The sequence below is a fragment of the Leiobunum rupestre genome, chromosome 6 (assembly GCF_980474605.1).
Source record: "Leiobunum rupestre chromosome 6, qqLeiRupe1.1.hap1, whole genome shotgun sequence".
Classification (NCBI taxonomy): domain Eukaryota; kingdom Metazoa; phylum Arthropoda; class Arachnida; order Opiliones; family Sclerosomatidae; genus Leiobunum; species Leiobunum rupestre.
Window position 1 is genome coordinate 63,564,756 of NC_143389.1, and position 23,832 is coordinate 63,588,587.

Genomic DNA, 23,832 nt, shown 5'->3' on the forward strand with positions numbered 1-23,832 from the left:
CTGAACGTCTTTCAGTGAAACTTCAATACTCTTTTCTCGAGCCGAACGATACAATCGTCGAACACCTACGTAACCACCAGAGTCTGCTACGTCGTAATAAATATTTGATAGTCTATCTATAATTGTTAAAATTTCCGATTTCCGATTGTGGGTACAGTGTAGTAGTATTAGTAATTTAATTATTACGAAAATTAATACTTTTAAGACGGCGGTTAAAATTTTAGTATTACTCGAGAAAGAATCGGTTAGTCTGAACATGATGCCTACAGCTATGCTTTCTTTACAACAGTCCATCGTGAGGTAAGCCAAAAAATAAATACTCGTAACTAGCGTCAAATCTTTTATTGATAATTACAATCAAATCGTTAGCCACCGCCGTTGTCTTGGTGGAATAAGTTAACGATTTCAAAAAAAATATTATACCAGGTTTTTTTAGCTCTCTGTTCTGGTTTCCGATTATAAATTAAATTTCGTTGCAATGATTGATTATATAATGTTAATTTTTCTGATTAGGTAATATTCGGGTTCTCGAGAATCGTTTTAATTTCTTTATCCAAGATGGGTATCTCCGAAGCACTTTGAAATTCTTCGGGTGTATAACATTTTTCATACGACGTAAAGCGTCTTCGAACACCAAAATAATTTTGCGAGCCATTTACTTATTAATGACGCGGTTTATGGCAGCTCCTATGACTGAACTCACGATTGAAAGTAACGGAGCTAACAAAAGTGGAATAAATCCTCCCTTCTGCACTAAAAACTGTTTTCTTTTAACGATGGGAAGAAGAAAATAAGCATGTTTGATTAATTTCGCAATTAGATGAGATTTTAAAGACAGCGTGGGTCCTGATATGTGCCCCGTGGAAGGTGTATCATGACAGGATCCATGTTTGTAAATGAGATAATTAATAAGGAGCAATGTTTTTAATATGATTCTTTTTATTGATATTTCTTTAACAATCTTCAGTCTTATACAATATCTTCATATTGCTCAAAATATTTTTGCGAAAATCCTCGCTTAAAAATGTGTTAAAAGTCTTGAGGTTATTTCCGAATAACCTAATTGGGCCATATAAACGAGAGTTGCAATCTATCATCAAATAGTCATGCTCATCTTGCGAAGGGAGATCAATTTCAGAACCCCTGCACTGCTTATTAACGTAATCCGTAATTTCGTTTAGTACAGTTTCTTTAATATCGTTGAAGACGCCTTTTGGCTTCGTTATGGTAGATCATCACTTCGAAGTATTTTCTCAACCATAGTCTTCCATGCGTATCGCGTGAGTGCGAATCCTTGTTTAATCGGGAAGAGTTTGCCGTAGTACATCCCAGTTCTAAGTACGATTTCTCTCACGTCGACGACTCTCCGGTTTTTAAAAATACACAGATCGACTTGTCTCGTTTCGGATCTTTCGAAGAACCACGTGGAGTTTGAATCGATTTCCAAGAACGAAGTTATTTGTTCGCTCGTATTTACCGGTGAATGTGCTCATGTTAGCCACATACCCATTTGGGAATATACCGTTCTCTTATTTATGGTTCTAGGACGTTTTGGTGCCGGACGTGTTCGGTGTCTGGGATGTTTCGGTGCAGGCGTTCAAGTGCCGGACGTTTCGGTGTCTCTAATGTTTCGATGCGGGCGTTCAAGTGCCGGACGTTTCGGTGTCTGGGATGTTTCGATGCGGGCGTTCAAGTGCCGGACGTTTCGGTGTCTAGGATATTTCAATATGGGCGTTCAAGTGCCGGACGTTTCGGTGTCTAGGATGTTTCGATGCGGGCGTTCAAGTGCCGGACGTTTCGGTGTCTAGGATGTTTCAATATGGGCGTTCAAGAGCCGGCCGTTTCGGTGCCATAATATAAGTGAACAAGTAATAATACAAATTTTATTTTTATTTCAAATAAAAATCATTCTCCTGAGGTATTATATAAACGTAACTATCTTAAACAGTTAAAAATTTCATAGCCTTCCGCGATATTTTTAAGTCGAACCGCACATGTTTCATATACATGTATACTACTGTAGTACCATTTCTTGTTACGCAAATATGACTAAAAGGCGTTTATATGGCTGGTGGGATGTTTCATGTGTTAAATGGGTCTACAATCTTATACCTTGATATAAAAGAAACACAGTTGTTTATACCGCTATTAAACGACTGTGATATAAGGCGACTGCAAAAACAGAGACCCAAAAACCTTAAAAAATCTGTAGAAAACACAAGACATGTCCTGCTTTTTTTTCTTTTTAATAGCTTGTGGTTTATGGTACAAATAGAATGATTTTTATAGGCCTATTACCTGATAGATGCGTATGTACGGAGAGTGATGGCATATTGGAATGATAACGCAGGCGGTAAATATTGGTCCTATGGTGGCGAATATATTCCAAGTGCATTACAACAGTCCGTGAGTGACCATTTCGGAGACGTGTCATACTATCTCTGATTATGTCACCTCTGAAGACCTGGCTCATGAATACCGACGGCTCAATGCTGTCCTCTTTGGTGTACCTGAGCATCCTGGGGAGAAACATCGGATTCTTGACGAACTCCTTTCATCGTGTGGCGTACCGACCCCCGTTCCGTCTCACAGGCTTGTAATCTTAATGCACAGGTGCCCGCCCTCGTCCGCTACTTATCACATTCCCACACATGGCGGGGAAACGTTCCTTCACCGGCCTTATAAAAAAGTGACGTTCGGAGGATTCGGCTGCTCTTATTGACCAAACGCCACAGCAGTTGGCGAACTAACGTCGAGCTTACGAAGGACTTAGCCACCGTTTGGCCAATGGCGAAACTCTCCTCGCTATCCGCAACAATGTCGTTGTTTCTCCTTATCAAGCTAATGGCGTCCCCAAGTCGCTTCAGCACGGAGGCCCACATTCGAAAAATTGTCTCCAGCCCAAAAACTCGGTCCCACCGCGCTTTCGCCACTGACTTCAGCACGGCTGACATCCCATACTAATGATCTTGACAATATCCTCTCCTCAACAGTAACTGATCTCAGACCTAGCGCTCTGCCGTTTGTCCCTTATAGTTGTTCGGCTGTGATATCTCTATCGTCTCCTGAAGATTTTTATTCTCGAAACTATGCACCTAGTGCTTTTACCTTTTTGGCAACAAATACTGAATCTTTGATTAGTAAAATCCTTGAACCGCGTGCGTTGGTTTGAGAACTGGTTCCTGACTGTATTGCCATAAGAGAGACCTGGTTAAATAAGGACATATGTTCTGAATTGTACCACAACCGGGTTATAATTCCTTTCGCTCCGATTGTGATTGGTCAAGAAGCGGGATGTGTTCTGTATTTTTGATCGCACCATGTGGCTACTCTTAATCGCTCCCTTACTTCTCCAAACGTTTTGGCCTGCCAACTTAAACTTGATAAAATATTATTTACTGTGTTATGTTGTTATCGTAGCCCTTCGGCGACTCTTGAGTTCTTGAAGATATTATTGGGGATGATGGAGAAAGCCAGCCAGTTGGCTGACTGTGTGGTTATTATGGGGGATTTTAACGTGCCTGCGATAAACTGGACTTCTTGTACCACAGGTAAGGGGGTCAGATCAGTTGAGAAAAGGCTCATTGATACTGTGACATCCTTTGATCTAAAACAACATGTTTTTATCTCCCACTCACCGCCGTGGGAACAATATCCCTTCGCTTTTAGACCTAATTTTTACTTTTGATTGGGATTCTATTAATGACCTTTCCCGCCTTCCCTCAATTGATAAATGCGATCATGATGTTCTCACTTTCTCTTTCGACCTCAAGTGTTCCTTTCCCGTGCCCATCTCCCCATCATAACGCTATGCCTATAGTCGTGGGGAGTATGATCTATTTCGCACTGCCCTGCTTCCGAAAGATTGGTCAGCCGTCCTCAATGCCCCTACCTTAGACGAAATGGTTGATATCCTTTTACTTTACGTTAATGAAGCCAGGGACGTGTCGGTGCCCTTGATCTCCATTAAACCTATTAAGCGTGCGGGTCTTTTGAGGGAGCCCTGGGGGTCCAAGGAAACCGAGCACCTAATTCGAGACAAGCGCTCTGCCTTTCGTGTATTCAGAGCTTCCCCTTCTACTGACAACAGACATGCATTGGAGAAAAAAGGTAACTTACGTACTAAACACATTCGTTCCGCGAAATATAGGCACGAAGCCCGTTTAATTGATGCAATCCCTACCAACCCCAAGGCGCTCTACTCGCATGTTTCCCGTTCTCTTAAACCCAAAACCTCTCTTATGGTTTTGGAGAACTCTGCGGGGGTATTATTTCGCGATCCGGTTGCGATGGTAGCAGTGCTTAATGATTTCTTTAGTTCCGTTTTCACCTGCGAGCCCCATTGGGAGGCAGTATATCTGTGAGACTTTTTATCTGGTTTTGACCCTCCTGGGCCCTCAGATTTGGTTTTCAGTCCCCTAGACTTTAGCCTATCGTATTCTACAGTCCGACGATATTTAAGGGCCTGATGACCTTCATCCGCGATTCTTTCAGAGGGTTCAGCCATCTTAGCTTCCCCTCTATTAGCCATAATAAATTACTCTATTTCGTCGGGTCGGCTTCCAGTTTTATGGAAGCGGGCTAATGTTACCGCGCTCAAAAAAACTCCTAATCCCAACGCGGTTGACACAAGCGTAAGAGATTCCTTGGTACCGTTCCTTACTAGCCAATCTTTCTTCTCAAGAGACCAACATGCGTTTATTTTAAGACCTTCGTGTTTTACGAACCTCCTCTCAACCCTTGAGGAAGTCACACCTACGCAAGGCTTTCCATACGGTCCCGCATTCAAACTTGATTGCTTATAGGTTCCACCTATGATTGTTAATTGGATTGCGGATTTTTTAGTGGTAGAACGCAGCGTGTTCCTGCGTGGGGTCTGTTCGGAATGGTGTGAGGTGATCAGTGGGGTGCCTCAGAGATCTGTGTTATACCCAACTCTTTTCGTTATATTTGTAAATGAACTTCCTCTGGTATTCAAGGAGTCTTTCCTCTAATTGTTTGCTAATGACAATAAGATTGGTCATAAAATAGTTTCACCGACTGATTCGCTACCCCTCCAACGGGACATTGATGCTCTGGACCATTGGGTCTCCTCGAACGATATGAGCTTCAATACTACTAAATCGGTTGTTCTCCATTGCGGGGCTAATAATTACCCTTGCTTTAAGTACACTTTGGGGGGTAAAGCAATAGAGGCGCATGCTGTCTTTCGGGACCTTGGGGTCATGCTTTCAGGCCATATGTTCGGGGATATCCATAGTAAAGCCACTTCGGCGCGCGGTATAAGGGCTTCCCCTTCCATAAAAACGTGTTGCGGTTAACGGTAATACTTAGTGTAGGGAGCTGTTGGCTCGAACGCGTGCCATGCAGGGCTTGTCACCACCCTCCTACGCATTGTAACCCGGCCACCTGAATTAATGGCTTCAAAAGTCGCTTGATGACTTAGGCCTAAGGTGGTGCCTTGGGTATTAGCCTAGCTGATTATTATTATATATGCTGCGGAGATAATTTTCTCATTTTACTGTAAAATCTTTCAAAATCCTGTACAGTGTCTACATTTGCCCTCACTACTGTTCCAGCAGTTAGCTGGAAAGGGTGCAAAGAAAACCATAAAGCTAGTTTCAGGGTTCAGAACCTTAACATATGATGAAAGGTTAAAAAGGTCGGGTCTTCTGTCCCTTATATAAGGGCAGATGTCTTCGCGCTGACTTAGTTGAAACCTTCAAAATAATTTATGGCCTGTATGATGTTACTGCAGTTGACTTCTTCGACATCAAGTGGGAGGGGCGAAAGGCTCCCACAATCCGTAAAAAGTGGTGCAACGGGGTAGCCAGGCGAGTTTTCATCACTCAACGGGTTGTGAAATTTTGGAATGATCTCCCGGCCTTCAATTGAGATTAGATAAGTATAAAAACTGGAGCTGACCTGTTCAATTCGTTATTCATTGCAATACTTACTATTAGCCCTTTTTTTAATTTTATTACTGTAGTATAATCTCTTTTATTTTTGTGTAATTCGGTTTTTAAATGACGATTTTTGGGCACTATCATTGTATAAATATAAATAGTTTCATTTGTATCGCGCATTATAGTATCTTTTGTATCGCGCATTATAGTATATTTTGTATCGCGCATTATAGTATCTTTTGTATCGCGAATCAGGGTCCAATAAGTTTACAGCTTTTTTATCCCGAATTAAAAAAATTATTGTTATTTACTCCAGTGGCCATTAATGACAGCCCTGAAGGGAACGACGAAAAGTTTCGATTGCCGACCGCGTAAGTCTCAATATTTTAGTTGGTTTCCGCCAAACGAAAAGCAGTCCAACGACTACGCAAATAAGTAGTCGATTATTCAAATTTCCAAGCCATTAGAAGCTTAAAAATAAGAATTAGGTGTATCAAAGGTTTATAATAACCCAAAGAATAGTGCGTCGATAAGTGCACTTTTTCCATATTCTTAGTGCGTGCGCGATAAAAAATAGCATAATTACAAGAATCCCTAGCTACTCTTTTAAGTTCAACGTAGACTATTACGAACTTGTTGCTTAGTCCGTGCTCGTGAAGATATTTCTTTAGTCATTGCCGTGAAATGAAGGTGACACGTTTTTATTACAGCCTGAAAAAGGAGTTAGATGCTTCCCTCGAATAGTGCTTCTTATAAACTTCTGGTATAAATTATATAATTTATATTTTAATTGTCTTAAAATATTAAGCTATTAACCGAACATATCAGGGATTAATATATATAATTTAATTATTAGTAACAATTCTATTCTGATAGGCACTACAATTGAAATACGGTTTGACACGCGATAACGTGTTGTTACAATTCCAATGTAAAGAAAATTTCTATAAAAATTAAATGTTCCGCATTATCTTGCCCTCGTCCCACTGTTTATGCCGCAATTCACCACCAATAGCCAAGGTTAGACCCAAAATAAAAACGCGGACGAGGAAACTGTCTGAGCGCCGGATACTGTCTTTACATATAGAAAACATTTCTTCTTCCACAAAATTTCCTGGATTTAGATTTATTAATTCTACAACTAATTTTACCAATTCGTTTTTCGTGCTACAAGTGTCATTCGTAGAGTTATTATGTTACATTACTGGACAAGAGAATGAAGTTGAGGAGACCAATTTGACTATACAAACTGAAATAGTTATTTACCTAAAGTATAAAATGTGGGGTTTATTTAAAACTTAAGCAACTTGAAAGTAATTGTATCAAAATTACGCTTAGAAAATGTTTTATAGAAACGTGCAAAGCCTGTCTAAAGAGTGATGAAAATTAAAATGGATGCATTGTTTGGCAAATTAAAAACGGCAAGTGAAAACAAATATGTTTTCCTAAATAAACGATAAAAATCTTCTCTTACAATTTGTTGTAACAGTATAATAGATCGTATATCCATTTCACTGATATATCACGCGCATATTAATAAATACTACATTTGCGATAAAGCGAATATTCTCAAAAGATTTTACCAAAAACGATTGTTTTTCTTTGTGAGCTCAATCTAATTAGATTGGTAATGCGTTCAATAATTCTGTCGATTTAATATGAAAAATTGGTAGGTACGGTTATTGAATATGTCATACATTTCGTGTATTATTTCTTGATGTGAACTGATCTTTATACTGTGATCGTTATGGAATACGAATACGTGCCGTTCCCGTTCTTTAAATCTACTTAATAACCTTTCTAATTTAATGACATTACGTTTCGCTCTACCGTCGAGGCAAAGTTCAAATTCCACCCCTTAGGTTAAAAGAAATATAAAATATCTCAGCTCGAATTAGATAATTAAGAAAGCTTGGAATTAGAAAATGAACGACCTACTTACGAAACTGACGATTTTATTATTCTTAGAAAAGTATTAGAACTTTAAACACCCAAACATTACAGTAAAAATATATCCCAAGAAATGACAGAATTAAGAAATCAAGAAAAAAGAAATGTATGACCTACAATATCTGTAAGGCGACGTAAACGTGTACCAACGAGTAAACTAGAGATTATATCGAGGAAACCAATGCGACATACGGATGGATATTATTATTTCTTTCCAATATACATGTACATCGAAAATAACACAATTTCCTTTACTCATTGTCGTACCAACACATAGAGGGAGAGGAAAAGTACGCGGCCTTGTCAAAACATGACACCGCAAATGTGCTACATGTAGTATATTAAATTCGAAAACACTTGGCCAATGTTATACCCCGGTACCATTAATTAAACCTACTAAATTCTGCCCTCCTTCTCTACCTCCCTTATACTTTTCCCTGGATATAATACTGGGTGTGTTACTGCGATTCTGCGAAATCTTTCGTATCGAAAATACGTTATGCCGCGCCAGAAACACTGAAGGTCGTATAGTCAGAGCGGCTCAAGTAGAATCTTTAAACGGCAATTTCATGGTGTCCTTTTAACTTTCTGAGAATTAAACACTAATGGCGTTCGTGCAAATTTCATTATCACCAAAATAATTTATGATGTCGTTACTGCGCCGCGGTTTTTCATATTTCATGCTTTATAACACAGTACTGGAATCCCTATCCCAATGTGTACATGTTTACGCGATTCCTAATTCAACATTTGATGCGCATAAGTAATCATGTTTTATTAACTTTTTTATTTATACGGTTTCTGCCAGTAGTGTTGTAGCTTTTTAATTTTCAAAAAGGCTAGCATTATTAATCTAATTATTCGAAATTGGTACGTTTTCCAAAAAACATACAAAAAGTAAAACCAAATTAAAAATATACGCAAAAAAAAACTAATAATGGGTTAGACGTGTCTGATATTTGTTACAGGTATTTTTATTTAAAGAACCTTAAAATAACTTATTGCGACTAGAAAATATATTTATAGTTTAGTAGTAGATCAGGCTTGGCCGGGTTATATTTGATTGATGCATTTTTATGAGTTATATATATAAACGTAATATTGGGAAATAAAAAGATATTTACTAGTTAGTAGCACACCCGAATATTATTAATTCCTTTCGGAATTCTATACTTACATGCTTTATAAATTATTATATGAAAACGACGCGGCTTAAAAACATTGACGATTTAAATTCGAGAAATGTGAGTAATAATTTTAAGTGCGTAAATGACTGTACATACGTTTACTGACGAATAGACTTGCGTTGAGATGTCACTACCAATTTAAGGTAGAGAAAAGGTAAGCCTCCCAGTCAACGCTCTCCAGCTGCAGAATCGACGGCCAAGATAAAGCCATTCAGGAGGTAGCAGCCAGGTAGGGACTTAGCGAGTGACGTGCCAGACAGAGCGCGGAACGAAAACGAAGCCTCGGCATTCCGAGAAGAGAGGTTTCGATAATCTCGATTGCAATTATCACGATGATTTCCCCACGTAGATGCGAAAAACACTACATCGCCAATGTAGAGTTTGTGTGTGTGGAGTTAATATCTACTCGGCTTACGTAAATAACAACAAACATTTAATTTTAAAACTGAGGTGTACAATGTGGCCTGGCTGACTTTGCCGTGACCTGGTCATTATTCTATTTTTAACTACTCATCCCTAGATGGCGCAGCCTACGTCATTAACGCGGGTTTTTTTAATGAGATAAATATTTAAAAAGGTAAACGCTACACCATGAACATTGAATGTCAAATAGTGCCTACGCTAGTCACGTAGATCTTCTTAGCGGCAAATCATAGATAGATATTATTGGCCGTCACGTCGTTCTGCGAATATTTTAGCATCCATAGGAAACGAGAGCCAACTAGATTCGTGGTAAATAATGTGATTCTATGTCAGTAGTTCACCGCTTTCTCCAAAATACTCATACCGCTAAATACTTGGACATCCCCGCCCCAACCGACCCAAAAAAATGGATTCCTTTACTACCGAAAGATAGGATCTAAAATATTTGTATATTAATCGAAAAGGATAAGTTGGTTTTCGCACGTTTCACTACATCAAAAGTTTAAATATAGAAGACAAAACTATAAGAATTTGTCAATTTAATACCCAATATTATGATATAACAACAATTACTTGAAAGGAATAACATTATGGTTTTTTGGATTTGAGATGTGTAAACGTGACAAAATTTCAAGATACAACATTTATTTTAACAGTAAGGCAACCGTCGAATAATGGTTCCATGATTGAATGTGTTAATGAAGTTGAACTGGAATAGTTATAGCATAAAAAAAAACCCGAATATTTACAAAAATGGTAGTTATTATTGGTGAGTTCGTTGTCCGCGGTTTTGACGGTGGTGACTCGCACATCGTTGTCTGCTCCGATATGAACCTGGGTGATGCGCCGCATTTTCCATTTAGTTGGTGGCAGATCCCCGCCTTTTAGCACCACGAGATCCCCAACGTCTTGGTGAAATCCCTTTGGGGCGTTGCTGTAACCTGGATAGGTATTCTCCACTCCAGCGTTTCCAGAAATGTGGTACCAGTTTTTGGCTTAGCTGCCAACGTGACAGACGACTCGGCTGCTCATGCGTGAAGCCCGGTTCCGGTATAGCCTCTGATCAAGAAATTTCCAGGGGTTAGGGCCGCTAGGCCGCTGGGATCGGAGCTCATCGCTGTCGATGGGCGTGAACTCAAGCATGCCTCTACCTGAGACAGCAGCGTCTAAAATTCCTCGAAGTTGAGCGTGGTAGATCCCATGACTCGCTTGATTGATTTCACGGTACCTTCCCATAGCCTTCCGAAATGAGGTTCTCCTGGGGGATTAAAATGCCATTGAATTCCTTCTTCCGCGGACCACCTAGATATCGTAGCGGCCGTGGACGTGGCCGCGATAAATTTTGTGAATTCCTTCAGCTCCCGATTGGCGCCAACGAAGGTAGGAGTGCTATATCCAGTAGCAAATTCTTAATCCAAGCTGGGATGATGGTAGCGTGGTTTGGACTTCAGTCACCCTATTCGCTATGAACGTCTTCCAGCGCAACGGAGATGACGTAATCTATTTCTGGTCGATTCAGACCAGCAATGGATCTCTTGATGTTTTCTTCATGGATTCTTGAACGAGGTGGATTAGCCTCGCCAATAATACGGCTCCGTAAAGCTCCAGCCTTGGTAAGGTCGTCAGGCGCATTGTAGCGACTCGCGTCTTGGCCACTATCAGATGCCCATGGATCTGCCCAGACGAAGACATTGTCTTCAGATACACCGCCGCCACAAACGCCTTCTCAGAGGCATCACAGAAGCCGTGCAAGCTGGACTCTTGTACGGAAGCTTGTCCAGTGTACCGAGTTATGGAAATGTGCTTGATCCTTTGTAGATTGTTCCAGAATGCTTGCCATCTGTCGCTGAGTGAACATGGTACTTGCTGGTTCCAATCCATCTTGAGTTGCCACATCTTCTGTAGAAATATTTTCGCGACGATAGTGAGCGGCGCCAGCAAACTGATTATCGTTCGCTTCATAATATGTTCTCGACTTGGTGGTGACGTCACGGAAAACGTGAAAATATCTTGAGCGGGGGACCAGTGCAACCCTAGTGTCTTTACCGCGTCGTCACTGTCACTGTCACTGTCAAACTGCAACTTCCTCATCTCGTACCCAGCTCTCGCAGCCACAGTGAATAGTTCTTCCTGTAATTTCAGGCCTTCCTTGATTGATTCGACCTCGGTCATCAGGTCTTCCATGTAAAAGTTATTCACTAATACTGCCGCTGCTGATGGAGATTCTTGTCGCACGTCTTCTGCGAAATGCTGCAGTACCTTTGTTGCCAAGTAGGGAGCGGCCGAAGTACCGTATGTGACTGGGAGAAACTGATACTCCGCCAACGGCTCTGAACTTGGCTACTCGTTCATCCAGTGTAGAGACGTGGGCTTGAACTGCTTCAGGCGTTGCTCTGACTTAATTTGGTTCCAGCAGCCCTCCGATGTCCCAACCAAAAACGGTTTTGAATGCAATCGGCAAATCCTTACGAGCCCGGCGGTCCACACTCTCGACCACGTCAAAGTAAACGTCAGCTCCCAGCAAAACGTTTACTGGGCTCGCGATGTGAAATGTGGGGTTGGCTAGCTGAAGCCCTTCCAGATGAAGCAAAGTTTTCGCTTTGAACGACTAATTTGGTAGGTCACCAGTGACTGCGTTGAGTATTAGAGCTTCTACCGATAAAACGGTGTTCTTCCCGATTCTGACTTCCAACCATACATTGCCTCGCGTAGTTCCGATGCCGGTGGCTCCGATGCCACCAATGGTAACGTTATACCGTGTATGCTGCAGCGAACACCTCACTCTGTGATTAAGGTGGATTGTGAGGCCAAATCCAGCAACGCCCGAAACGGTCTGGACTACGCAGAGCTTTCCGTGACTTGGATGATTGCCGTCGGGAACCGTACTTGGACAGCTCTGGCCAGGTTGCAATCCTTCCGCTGCAACAATCTGACTTCGAACCATCTGCAGCACGACCTGCAGGTCCTCGATTCTATTCACGAGACCGTCATATTCTACCAATTGATCCTCGAAATCCTCTGTTTTATACTTGATGTAAATGAGGTCCTGTACGGAGTCCAGGTCGACGGCTAGCTTCTTGACTTCCTGGTCGTACAGAATTACTGCTGCATCTACCAATGGAGCCAGGCTTATGAGGTCCGGTGCTTGAAGTCTCGATCCTGGCGGTCTGTGCTTTGACGACGTTGCGCTTCGTCAACATGGCGTCAATGACTTGAATCGTCGCTAGGGTGTAAAAGAAGCCGGACTCGTCAGTTGAGGTGTAACTTAAACTGCTGCAAAGATCCAGCTCGACGGACCAAAATGTAAACGTGACAAAAATAATTTCGAAAGGACGGCAACATTAATTCAATATTTCCAGATACAACATTTATTTAAAAAGTAAGGCCCCCATTGAATAATGGTAACATGATCGAATGTATTTATGAACTGGAATAGTTTACTTTATATAGCATGAATAAAAAACGAATGTTTACAATAACTGCAGTTAGAATTGGTTAATCTTGACTCGTCGCGTCGCGAGCAAACTAAGTTCATTTTTTTTTTTTCAATATACAGGTGGGCGAGACCTCGATCGGCTGAACATAAACCTTCGACAGAAATATAGTTGTGGCAAAATTTATTTAGGTGGCAGCTTCTGAAATCTTTTTCCTCGAGGATACCTATAGTATATTGGCAACCGTCGCAGCCTTGGATGTAGTACCATAGACAGTATATATCCCTAAGGGGACGAGAATTCGCCTACCTTCCACTGCATTAACGTCGCTGTTTCTCTCACTGACGCCCTGTTATTGAAAGAGGGGGGGGGGAACACGTAAGCTTCTAAGCGCTTCAAATGACCTTGAAAGTTCCCGTTTTTAAAGTACGGCCGTCTTTATTCGGTTGGGGCCCTAGCATCGACACGAACTCTTGCAGCTGGCCGCAAAGCGACTGTGGTGGGGGTCTAAAAATCAGAGCGTATTCTCGTCCCCTTAGGGATATATACTGTCTATGGTAGTACCAATACATGTGAATCTACTTTTTCAGTTTCAACAAAAATAAATCGCCCTGAAAAGAGGCCTGTCTTTTGATTGGCAGTCAAATCTAACTTTCCTGACTTTTGACAGAAAAAAACTAAAGCTTTGAATGTTTATTTATGAAAAATTTTAATTAAAAAATCGAATACTTGTAAAAAAGTAACAACTGATATTACTTAAAGGAAAGTTCCAGCTACTATTTTTATTTTTATTTAAAAGATCCAAGATGCTTTTAAAATAAAACAAGTCGGCCCAGGCCGTAATATTAGTTCCACATCAGTGTATTCGAATGGGCAAAGCCATACACCCTTAGTAGACACAGGTAGGCAAACTAATACAAAGCTTTTGAGGCTTTGTGATTTCTTATCGTTGGATATATAAATTGCCACCCTAAGTGAAAGGGTGGATGCCGCCCACCATCAGGAGACCCGGGTGGGCAAACTAATATAAAAACTGTTGAGCCCATGTGATTTCCTATAGTTAGATATACTATTTACCATCCGATGTTAAAGCGAGGCCACCGCCCACCCTTAGGATACACGGGTGGGCAAACCAATTCATAAGCTGTTGAGGTCATTTATTGACTTAACTTGCAAGGTAATTTGACAAAAAGCTATATTTTAAATTTCGATCTATTTGTGGTAGAGCTATAAACGGGTAGTCTTTACGTGAACTTGTAAGTTAATATACCTAAGTTTTGCGAATGGTATACGGCAAAGATTATCGAAATAAAATTTACCTTCATAGATATAAAACTACATATGCCCGAATGCCCCTAGTTTTGGGATGAGTATGGGAGTCCAATAATTAATAATGGCGGTACGTAAGTGTGTGAAGGGAAATAGAGTCTTCAATGCTTTAACTTTTTAAGCGTACGCGTGTTCTTAATAATATAATACCTTCTCCCGATAGTGACTTCAATTTATAATTGTTTCTCTATGGTTCTATTGCTTTTATTACCCAAAAGGAAGTTCGTCAGTGTGGATTGAACTCGTAGTTTGTCTTGAACCTTTTGTTTGGTGTAACGAGTGATGAAGTTTTTTAATGTCTCTTGTTGATTTATTTAAATAAGAAAATAAGTATCTCATTGGGGGGCTTTTAGAGCATTTATAAGTACATATGGGCATTTAAAATTTTCGAGCTCGTTTATTCGAGTACTCACTTTCGAGCGAGGCATCTTAAGCGAGCGTGCCCACCTACCACTGCTCACCACCCGAACATTTAAAATTTCCAAGCTCGTTTATTCGAGTCCCCACTTTCGAGCGAGGCATCTTAAGCGAGTGTGCCCACCTACCACTGCTCACCACCTGAACATTTAAAATTTTCGAGCTCGTTTATTCGAGTACTCACTTTCGAGCGATGCATCTTAACCGAGTGTGCCCACCACCCACCACCCGACGCGAAGTTTGAGGTTCACTTGACCTTAAACTCCGAAAATATACGAAAAACGGACGAGAATTTCAACAACTTAACTAGCCAACTCCCCCCCCGCGTCGCTAAAACTGACGAGAATACAGTAGAAGTTCCGAAAAAAATTTGGTAAGCTTCCAGTGGCCGAGAGCGTAAAAGCGTCAATAATCGGAGTTTTTGACTGTGAGTTCGAATCCCGGTTTCGCCAAAACTGCAAATTATTTTCGCAGCGCCATCTGCCGTGTCGTTGCTTTCCACACCAAACAAACAAACAAACAAACAAACACACACACAACACTTAACGACAATCCGTCCATAGCAATAGTCCCACTTCGATATATATATATCTCGATGTGGAACTAAAAACAAGAATTTAAAAACCATAATTAATTATGGAATTAAAATAATTAGCATTTTAGTAAAATTTATGGGCGCAGCCATATACCTGAAATATGCTTCACGGCAGAGCCCGAAGGCACAAACATCTGATTGGCTCTGACCATCGACGGAAAAAAATACTATCTCACCACGGCCCCCTGCACGTGCTCTCACATAATAACCAATAGACAGCCTTGCATGAAAGTATTTTAGTGGTTTTTAACTTCTTCAATTATTGTAGAACCTTAAGTCGTCTATTTATGGCAAGAAATTTAAGTTCGTATGATTTGAACCCTGTTTTTAATGAGGGGGAACTAAAAATAATACAAAATGAAGCGGAAATTCAAGGAAGACCAATTGTAATCGAGTTAGAAAATATTTTAAATATCGACGAAGTGAGGAACAGCTGTGAATGTGGTCACTGGCGTTTTGATTACTTTGCCACCTAGGCCTAACTCGAAGACACCGAAGTTTGAAATAAAAAATGTATCACGTGATCTAGACACAGTCTACTATTGGTTAGTTTTAGAACCAATGCGGTCGCTGTGCCTCCGTGTTATGCGGAGAAGCATGAAATACAAAAACATGGCTGCTAGCACTTTCAATGATTAAAAATTAAATTAGGTAAATTTGAAATTATTATTTTTTATTTATTGGCATTTTTGGTATTTTTAAAACACGTAAAATGTTTTAAGCATAAAATAAAAACAACCTGAACCTTTCCTTTAATATAGGTTGCCTGTATTTTTCTATTTAAAATGAATTTAAATATTTTTGATAAAATATTATGTTTTCAACGAAATCGAAATTCATAATTTAAAAAATTATAAAATAAGGCAAATTTCGGTATATTTCCTAATTTTATAAGTGGGAGTTAAAAATTACCATTTTAAGTATCAAGGCATTGGCACCCCCAAACATTTTTTGGGCGCCCCAAGTTTTGGCATCTGGGTACGAGCGTGTGGATATTGTACCTGTAATAAAAAATATTTAAAAGGTTTACTTTGATAGATATGATTCGTCAGCAATATTTACCCCTACATTTGGTTGAACCATATTTGTCGTGGTGAGCTCAAATTTTACCTGTAAGAAGTATTTAAAATTTATATCGGATGCCTGTTACCACTCTTGATGAATCAATGACCTACATCCTTAAAATGTATTGTGAAATGCAGATAACACAGATTTTAACTTGCTTCTTTTTTACATAACGTAATATAGAGGTTTAGAGGTTTATTTAAGCCGTACCAGAGTACACCCCTTAGAATCAGGGCGGCTCCAAATGGAGCACAGCAAGTAATTAGAATGCGACAATAAAACACTGAACAAAAAATAAACTATATATATATATATATATATATATATATATATATATATATATATATATATATATATATATAAGGAACGTATATCTAAGTGATAAATGGGACTTTATGGAGATAATAAAGATCATTTTTAGGCTATAGAATTGAGAAACTGGGGGCCCAAAATTGAGAAAAATCTCCTGGTGCTGCCTGTAATATCCTCTATAAACTCCCTATGTTAAATATTCAAAATTTGAAAATGGAGCGTCTCGCGTGCGGATATAAAAAGAAACACGGTCTTGTAAGAACACGTGATTTGAAAATATAAAACAAAAAGGCAGTTGGGAATAAAATATTAAACCAAAAGGATTATTCAAATTTAGCTCTTAAAAATAATATTAAGCCTAATATACAAAATACGAAACTGCCCCTGGGGACGTTCTGTGCTGGCTGAAAAGCTGTGGACACAGCGGACCACCATCAACTGTGGTTTGAACAAAAGGATATACTACAATTGTAAATGTCCTATAAAAATGAAGCTCGTCATTCGAAGCAACTCCAATATATTACAGCAGCACGAAACTGCTGTTTCACATGACCTGGAAATTAAGTAAATTATGGTCTACCGCTAGCAATCTTATCAATGGGCTAGAGAAATTCAGTGCTATGGTATAGTCAGTCAAAATTTCGGAAAAAAAAAAGATTTTTTATAGGGTCGATTAATAATAAGTGGAAATTGAACCATTATTAAAACCACTTATTTTTATAATAAAAATGAGATATCATTTAAGTGAAAAGTGCTTAGAAATAACTAACTTATGAAGTTTTGCCAACAAAACTTATCGATTCTCTTTTACAATCAGAAACAAAATATTAAGCTTGACGAACCAACTCAAAACCATAAATTTATAAATGCATTATGAGAATGGCGTTTGCTTTATTATGCTAAATATACAATAATCTAAAATCGCGTCAGAGAACATTTCTAATTTAGAACTTTAATTATTTTATAAAGATATTGAAATTGGTGTTTTAAGTCACAATTAAGCCATCGTTCTCGTACTTATAGTGCCTTATAGATTATGTTTTTCTAAGGACGTTACAGCTGTTATTTTCTAATTGTGAAGGAACTTATAACGAAAATTACAATCTTTAAATTGTCCCAATCCCCTTTTGAGAACCATTTTATTTGTAATTAAAATATCAGAAATTATGAAGGTATGTTTAGAGAAATCACTTAACCTTTAAATTCAAAGTGGTTCGTTTTACGGAGATTATTAATAGTTAAAGCCCCAGATCAACTGCTTTATTTCACTTTTATTTTATGATCTTTTTAATTTTTTACTACATTCGTCATTTTCTTTTGAGTTGGTTTCACTTTTTGAGTCATTAAAACTTTGTTTAGATATTTAATCCGAATAAAACTACGAACTTTAGCGCAATTCTAAATCGCAACTTAAGGAAAGTGGACTTTTTAAATGGATGAAATTTGTAATATTTGATATTATATATTCGATTCCTTTTAATCTTGTATCCTGAAACACGTTAAAAGTCGCTAGATGACTTGGGCCTAAGGTGGGGCCTTGGGTAATAGCCTAGCTGATTACTAGTATTAAAATAGTTATCAATAAAATTCGAGTAATTTTAAAACCAAATGACAACCGACTAATCAACGAAGGGACTCTTTTTTTTGGGTAATTCAGTATATTTTTAAATACATTGCTTTCCCACTTATCCAACATATTTTTTTGCGTTTCTTTAGTTACTTTTGTAATGACTATTTTTCGGTTTATGGTAGGTTTATGAGGAGTTTGAATTTTAGATTGTTAAAGAGTAGCAGGCTAAATAATTGTAGTCAGCTGCGAATTAATTTGAGAAATGGTAGCTTCTTGAGGATGAAATTGAGAAATAGTAGCTCTTTGAGGAGTAGCTTGATTATCGATAACTCTTCAACGATTAATTAGCTTGGTTAATGGTAGCTGTACTGGCCGGTTTTGTGAGATCTTTCCCGTGTTGATTCTTTTAGATTTTCTGCTACTAGAAATGAGTCAGATGACAAGGATGTCAAGTGGTCACCAAATTAACATTTCCCGCCAAATCTTGATTAGATTAATGTTGTGTTTTCAACTTGATATATTAAGATTATGCCAGGATGAAAATAGATTTTAATGTTATCAACGTATATACAAATTAATTACCCTAAAATATAAACTGGAGATACCGACATTCTGCCACTTGCTAGTCTGTCCTGAGAGGGGGCGAGCGTGCCTTTTTATTATCATATCTTGTGTCTGTAGAGACCCTATCGCCCTCTATTGACATAAATTTAAATACGATAGTTTATTTATTATACATATCATTACCTTCCCTCAAAATATTTGTTTCGCGTTAAATGTTCATAAAATGTTCTAATGATATTAAGTGTCCAGATCATAACGCTTTGGTGGTCTTCGTTGACGGTCAGATCTTCTTAACTGTACTGAAGATCCAGGGTCAGGGTTTGGTGGATTCTGGACATTTCGTGGAGGAAGTCGAATTGGAGACGGTACTACTCGTGACGGATGAGAGGGCATAACGCACATCGGAGGATGTTCGTTGCGTACTTCGATGACTTCAGTGTCTCCAGGAAAATACACATGTGAACGTTTCTTAGTTGTGGTTATTGGCGTCGATTCAGAAATCTGTTGAGGAGCAGGTTTAGCGTCGTGTGATTCAACAGTCCTTTGTCGAACTTGGTTCCGGTGCCTTCGTATAACACCTTCTGGAGTTTGTATTAGGAACATCATGTTGCCCAAACATTTGATTATTTGGCCTTTAAGCCAACGAGGACCTTTACCAAAGTTTCTATCAAAAACATAGGCACCAGAGTTAAAAATAGATTGACTACGTGATGGTGAGGTCTTGACCTGAGATTGATTAATTTGATCAGTCGATTCACGACAAAGATTGCGGTTGGTAATTGGGTTGAATAAGTCAAGTTTTGAGCGAAGTCTGCGGCCTAGCATGAGTTCTGACGGAGAGAGTCCTGTTGAATTTGGAGTTCTACGATAATTGATAAGGATTCGTGCTATACGCAACGGAAGGGGATCCTTATGAAATTTCTCTAATCCGCGACCAATTATATTTAATTCTTCAGATGACTCACCGCTGATTTTCTTGAGAGATGACTTTACTATTCGAACCGATCGCTCGGCCTGCCCATTTGATTGGGGATGATAAGATGCTGAGGTAAGGTGTATAATGCCGTTGTTATTGATAAAAGTTTTAAACTTTTCACTAGCGAAACAGGTACCGTTGTCCGTAACAAGAGTTTCCATAATTCCATATCTTGCAATGTTGTCTCTTAAAGCATCTATGACAACTTCAGTTGATGTTGTGGAAGTAATGGCTATCTCGATCCATTTTGAATAGGCATCGACGATTACTAGTAGGAATTTACCTTCCACTGGACCGGCGAAGTCGGCATGTACACGCTGCCAAGGAATTTGTGGTTTGGGCCATGGAGAAAACGTCTGGAAGGGCATGATAGCATTCTGAGAACATATTTCACAGCGACGAGAGAAATCTTCAATGTTTCGATCTATACCTGGCCACCAGACCGTATTTCGCGCTGTAGATTTCATGGCAACGATACCCTGGTGGGTACTGTGTAATTCACGTAGAATGTCGTTTCGAAGGCTGGTTGGGATGATCACTTTGTTTCCAATTAATAGGATACCGCGTAGAAGTGATAACTCGTAACGTCTGTTATAAAAGGGGCGTATTACTGGATTATGTTTCGACGTGTCAGGAAAACCATTATGGACATAATGTATCACTAACATCAAAGTACCATCATCAGCTGTAGCTTGTTGAATACGGTCTAAGCTAATTGGACCGGTGTCGATGTTATTTAACAAAAGGACCTGTTCTTGAGGAAGTGGAGGTTCGTGGATCTCGGTTGGCAAGGGAAGTCTGCTTAAGGCATCCGCGTTAGCATGACAAGTTCCTTTTTTGTATTTGATTGAATAATCGTATGCAGATAACATCAGCGACCATCTCTGTAAACGCGCTGCAGCAAGCGTTGGAGTGGGTTTGTCTTCGGAAAAGATAGTTGTCAACGGCTGGTGATCCGTAAGTAAGGTAAATTTTCTACCCAATAGATACTCCTTGAAGCGGGTTACTCCGAAAACTAAGGCCAAGGCTTCACGTTCAATTTGTGAATAGTTTCGTTCGGCTGCACTTAGGGTGCGGGATGAAAATGCAATAGGCGCTTCCTGACCATTAATCACGTGGGAAATAACGGCTCCAATACCTACAGGTGAAGCATCGCATGCGAGCTGAACTGGTTTAGTACCATCAAAATGAACTAACAAGTTAGAATTCTTCAGAGATTGTTTGGCACGGTTAAATGTTTCTTCATGGTGGTCATTCCAAATCCAAGGTTGAGATTTGGTCAATAAGCAATATAGAGGTTCTAGATGAGTCGCGTTGTTTGGTAAAAATTTGGCGTAATAGTTTAACAATCCTAAAAATGATTTTAGCTCAGTTACTGATGTTGGTGAAGGAGCATCGAGAATAGCTTTTAGTTTTCCGTCCTGAGGTCGTAGTCCATTTGCATCAAGGTGGTGTCCAAGGAAATTTATTGATGACTGTAGGAATTGACATTTAATTTTATTTAATTTTAAACCGGCTTCTTCAAGTTTGGATAAAACTTCATCCAATGTCGTTAAGTGCGCTTCAATTGACGGTCCACCGAGCAAAATATCATCTTGAAAAGGTGATACATTTGGACAGCCTTGAAATAAAATTTCCATTTGACGCTGAAAAATTGCGGACGAGGAGGATATACCGTAGGGTAGTCTATTATATGTGTAGAGTCCTTTCGTTGTGTTGACTACTACTAGTGATTTAGAGTCGTCGTCTAAAAGTAACTGACTATAAGCTTCTCTGAGATCTAGTCTGGAAAATATTACACTACCAGCAAGCTTTGCGAAAATGTCTTCTGTTTTAGGAAGGGGATACTTTTCTGCATTGATAACTTTATTGGCTGTGACTTTATAGTCCCCACATATCCTAATTTCACCATTGTTCTTCTGCACGGGAACGATTGGAGCAGCATACTCAGAATACGGTAGAGGTGTAATAATAGTTTCTCTTTCTAGTCGAGAAAGTTCATCTTCTACTTTTGACTTTAAAGCATATGGAATTGGACGAGCCTTAAAAAATCTAGGGTGCGCATCAGGCTTGACATACAGTTTCACTTTGACTCCTTTTAAACAGCCCGTACCGGAAGAAAATAGATGAGCATGACTTTCCAATATCTTATCAAGTTGAGCCTTTACTTGAACGCCAATATTTGCGGTGTGTTGAATTTCGTGAGAAACTGTTTTAATTTTGGGCAATATTCCCAATGATGAAAAAAGCCAAGACCGGCCACAGAGGTTAGGACCGGGGCCTTCAAAAATTACGAGAGGGAGAATACAGGTTTTAGAGCCATATGTAACAGTGACCAATGTTTGGCCCAAAGTGCGTACTGAGTGTCCAGTGAATGAAGTGAAATTATCATCGAGTGGTTGAAGATCAGAAACGTTAGAAATTATCTTTGTATAATTTGAAGAAATCATGGAATGTCCTGATCCAGTATCCAGTTCCATTGTAATAGGAGTTCCATTAATAAAGCATTTAATATATATAGGGGGCGGTGGCTGGTTAACTTTGGAACATTTAGCTACCGTCTTGGATTCATCAATGTGATAGAGGCCATATTCGTTGTCATAAAAAGTGTCTGCACTATTTAAATTATCACTTGGTTCTGAATTGGAAGGATCTGGGAACACTGCAGCACCTTGAGTACTCTCGGTGTAGGAACTATTTGACTGGTGTGATTGGCAATCATGTTGATACGCATTGATATGGTGAGAATTTCCTTTATTAGAATTGGATCGTTGAAAATTTCCACGTTGAAATTGTCCACCTCTATTTGGATATTGATTTTGTCTACCTCTATTTTGGTAATAATTTTGTCCACCTCTATTTGCATATTGATTGCGTGGAAACTGTGATTGGTGTTGGTGTCTGATACCACGGCACGCCTTGTTAATGTGACCAATTTTTGAACAGTTATAGCAAACGGAAGATTTGAAAGGACAATTCCACTCCTCGTGAGTCGTTTCAGTGCATCTAATACAAGGTTTAAATTGCCTATGGTTTTGATACTGACTACTACTCGGTTGATTTCTAGTCTGATTGTTAAATTGATTTTGAAAATTTTGTGAACCTCTATTTCCAGTATTAGATCTTCGAGACTTATGAGTTACTGACATTTTGTTTATTGGAAGAGATTCCTGAGGGCTCTTCAAGTTATTGGTGTCGCGAGCTGCGGACTCCAAAGATTGTGCTAAGGCAACTGTTCTTGTTAAATTCAAGTCTTCTTCAAATAATCGTTTTTGCATATTTTCGTTATTGATACCACAAATAAATCTGTCTTTAATCATTTCTTCTAATGAAGCTCCAAAATCGCAATGTTCAGTCATTTTTCTCAGTTCTGCTAAATATTGTGATACGGTCTCACTTGATTTTCTATCGCGCTTATAAAAATTTGATCTCTCCACAATTTTCCTTGGTGATGGACTAAAATGACTTGCTAGTGCTTGGATTAATTCTGCGTAAGATTTTGCATTGGGTTTATCGGGTGCGACTAAATTACGCAGCAAAGCATACATTTCCTTTCCAATAACTGAAACTAATATAGCTCTCTTCGTGATTTGTACTTCAGCATTGATATCCGGATCCAAATTATCCTTGATTTTACATGCGATGAAATGTTGTTCTAGGCGCTCGTGATATAATGTCCACTGCTCAGTTTTAGGATCAAATTCGTCAAAATGGGTTTGTTGTGCCATGGCTATGCTATAAATACTTTTCTTGATCTATATTACTATTTCAATGAAATGTCGGTGCTTGTTTTCTTAGTTTAAATTTTTTTATGAATCTCAACAGTCTTCAGGGATTTAAATATTTGTATTTCAAAAGGCTTACGTTTGTCTTCAGTGGCACATGTTATGTTTGACATTTTAGGCTTAGCTTGTTTCTTGATATTTTCTTTCTTATATACTTTTATATTCTCTGGCATCCCATCTCCGTCGCCAAATGTTGTGTTTTCAACTTGATATATTAAGATTATGCCAGGATGAAAATAGATTTTAATGTTATCAACGTATATACAAATTAATTACCCTAAAATATAAACTGGAGATACCGACATTCTGCCACTTGCTA

The 23,832-nt window shown here is 39.1% G+C and overlaps 1 protein-coding gene across 1 annotated transcript; it reads right to left on the bottom strand.

Moving 5' to 3' along the window:
* Positions 1-18,989: 18,989 nt before the first annotated feature.
* Positions 18,990-23,456, bottom strand: LOC149942931 (uncharacterized). The gene has a single exon (XM_090179547.1). It carries the CDS (start codon positions 23,454-23,456, stop codon positions 18,990-18,992), a length of 4,467 nt encoding a protein of 1,488 aa, XP_090035673.1.
* Positions 23,457-23,832: the final 376 nt, after the last annotated feature.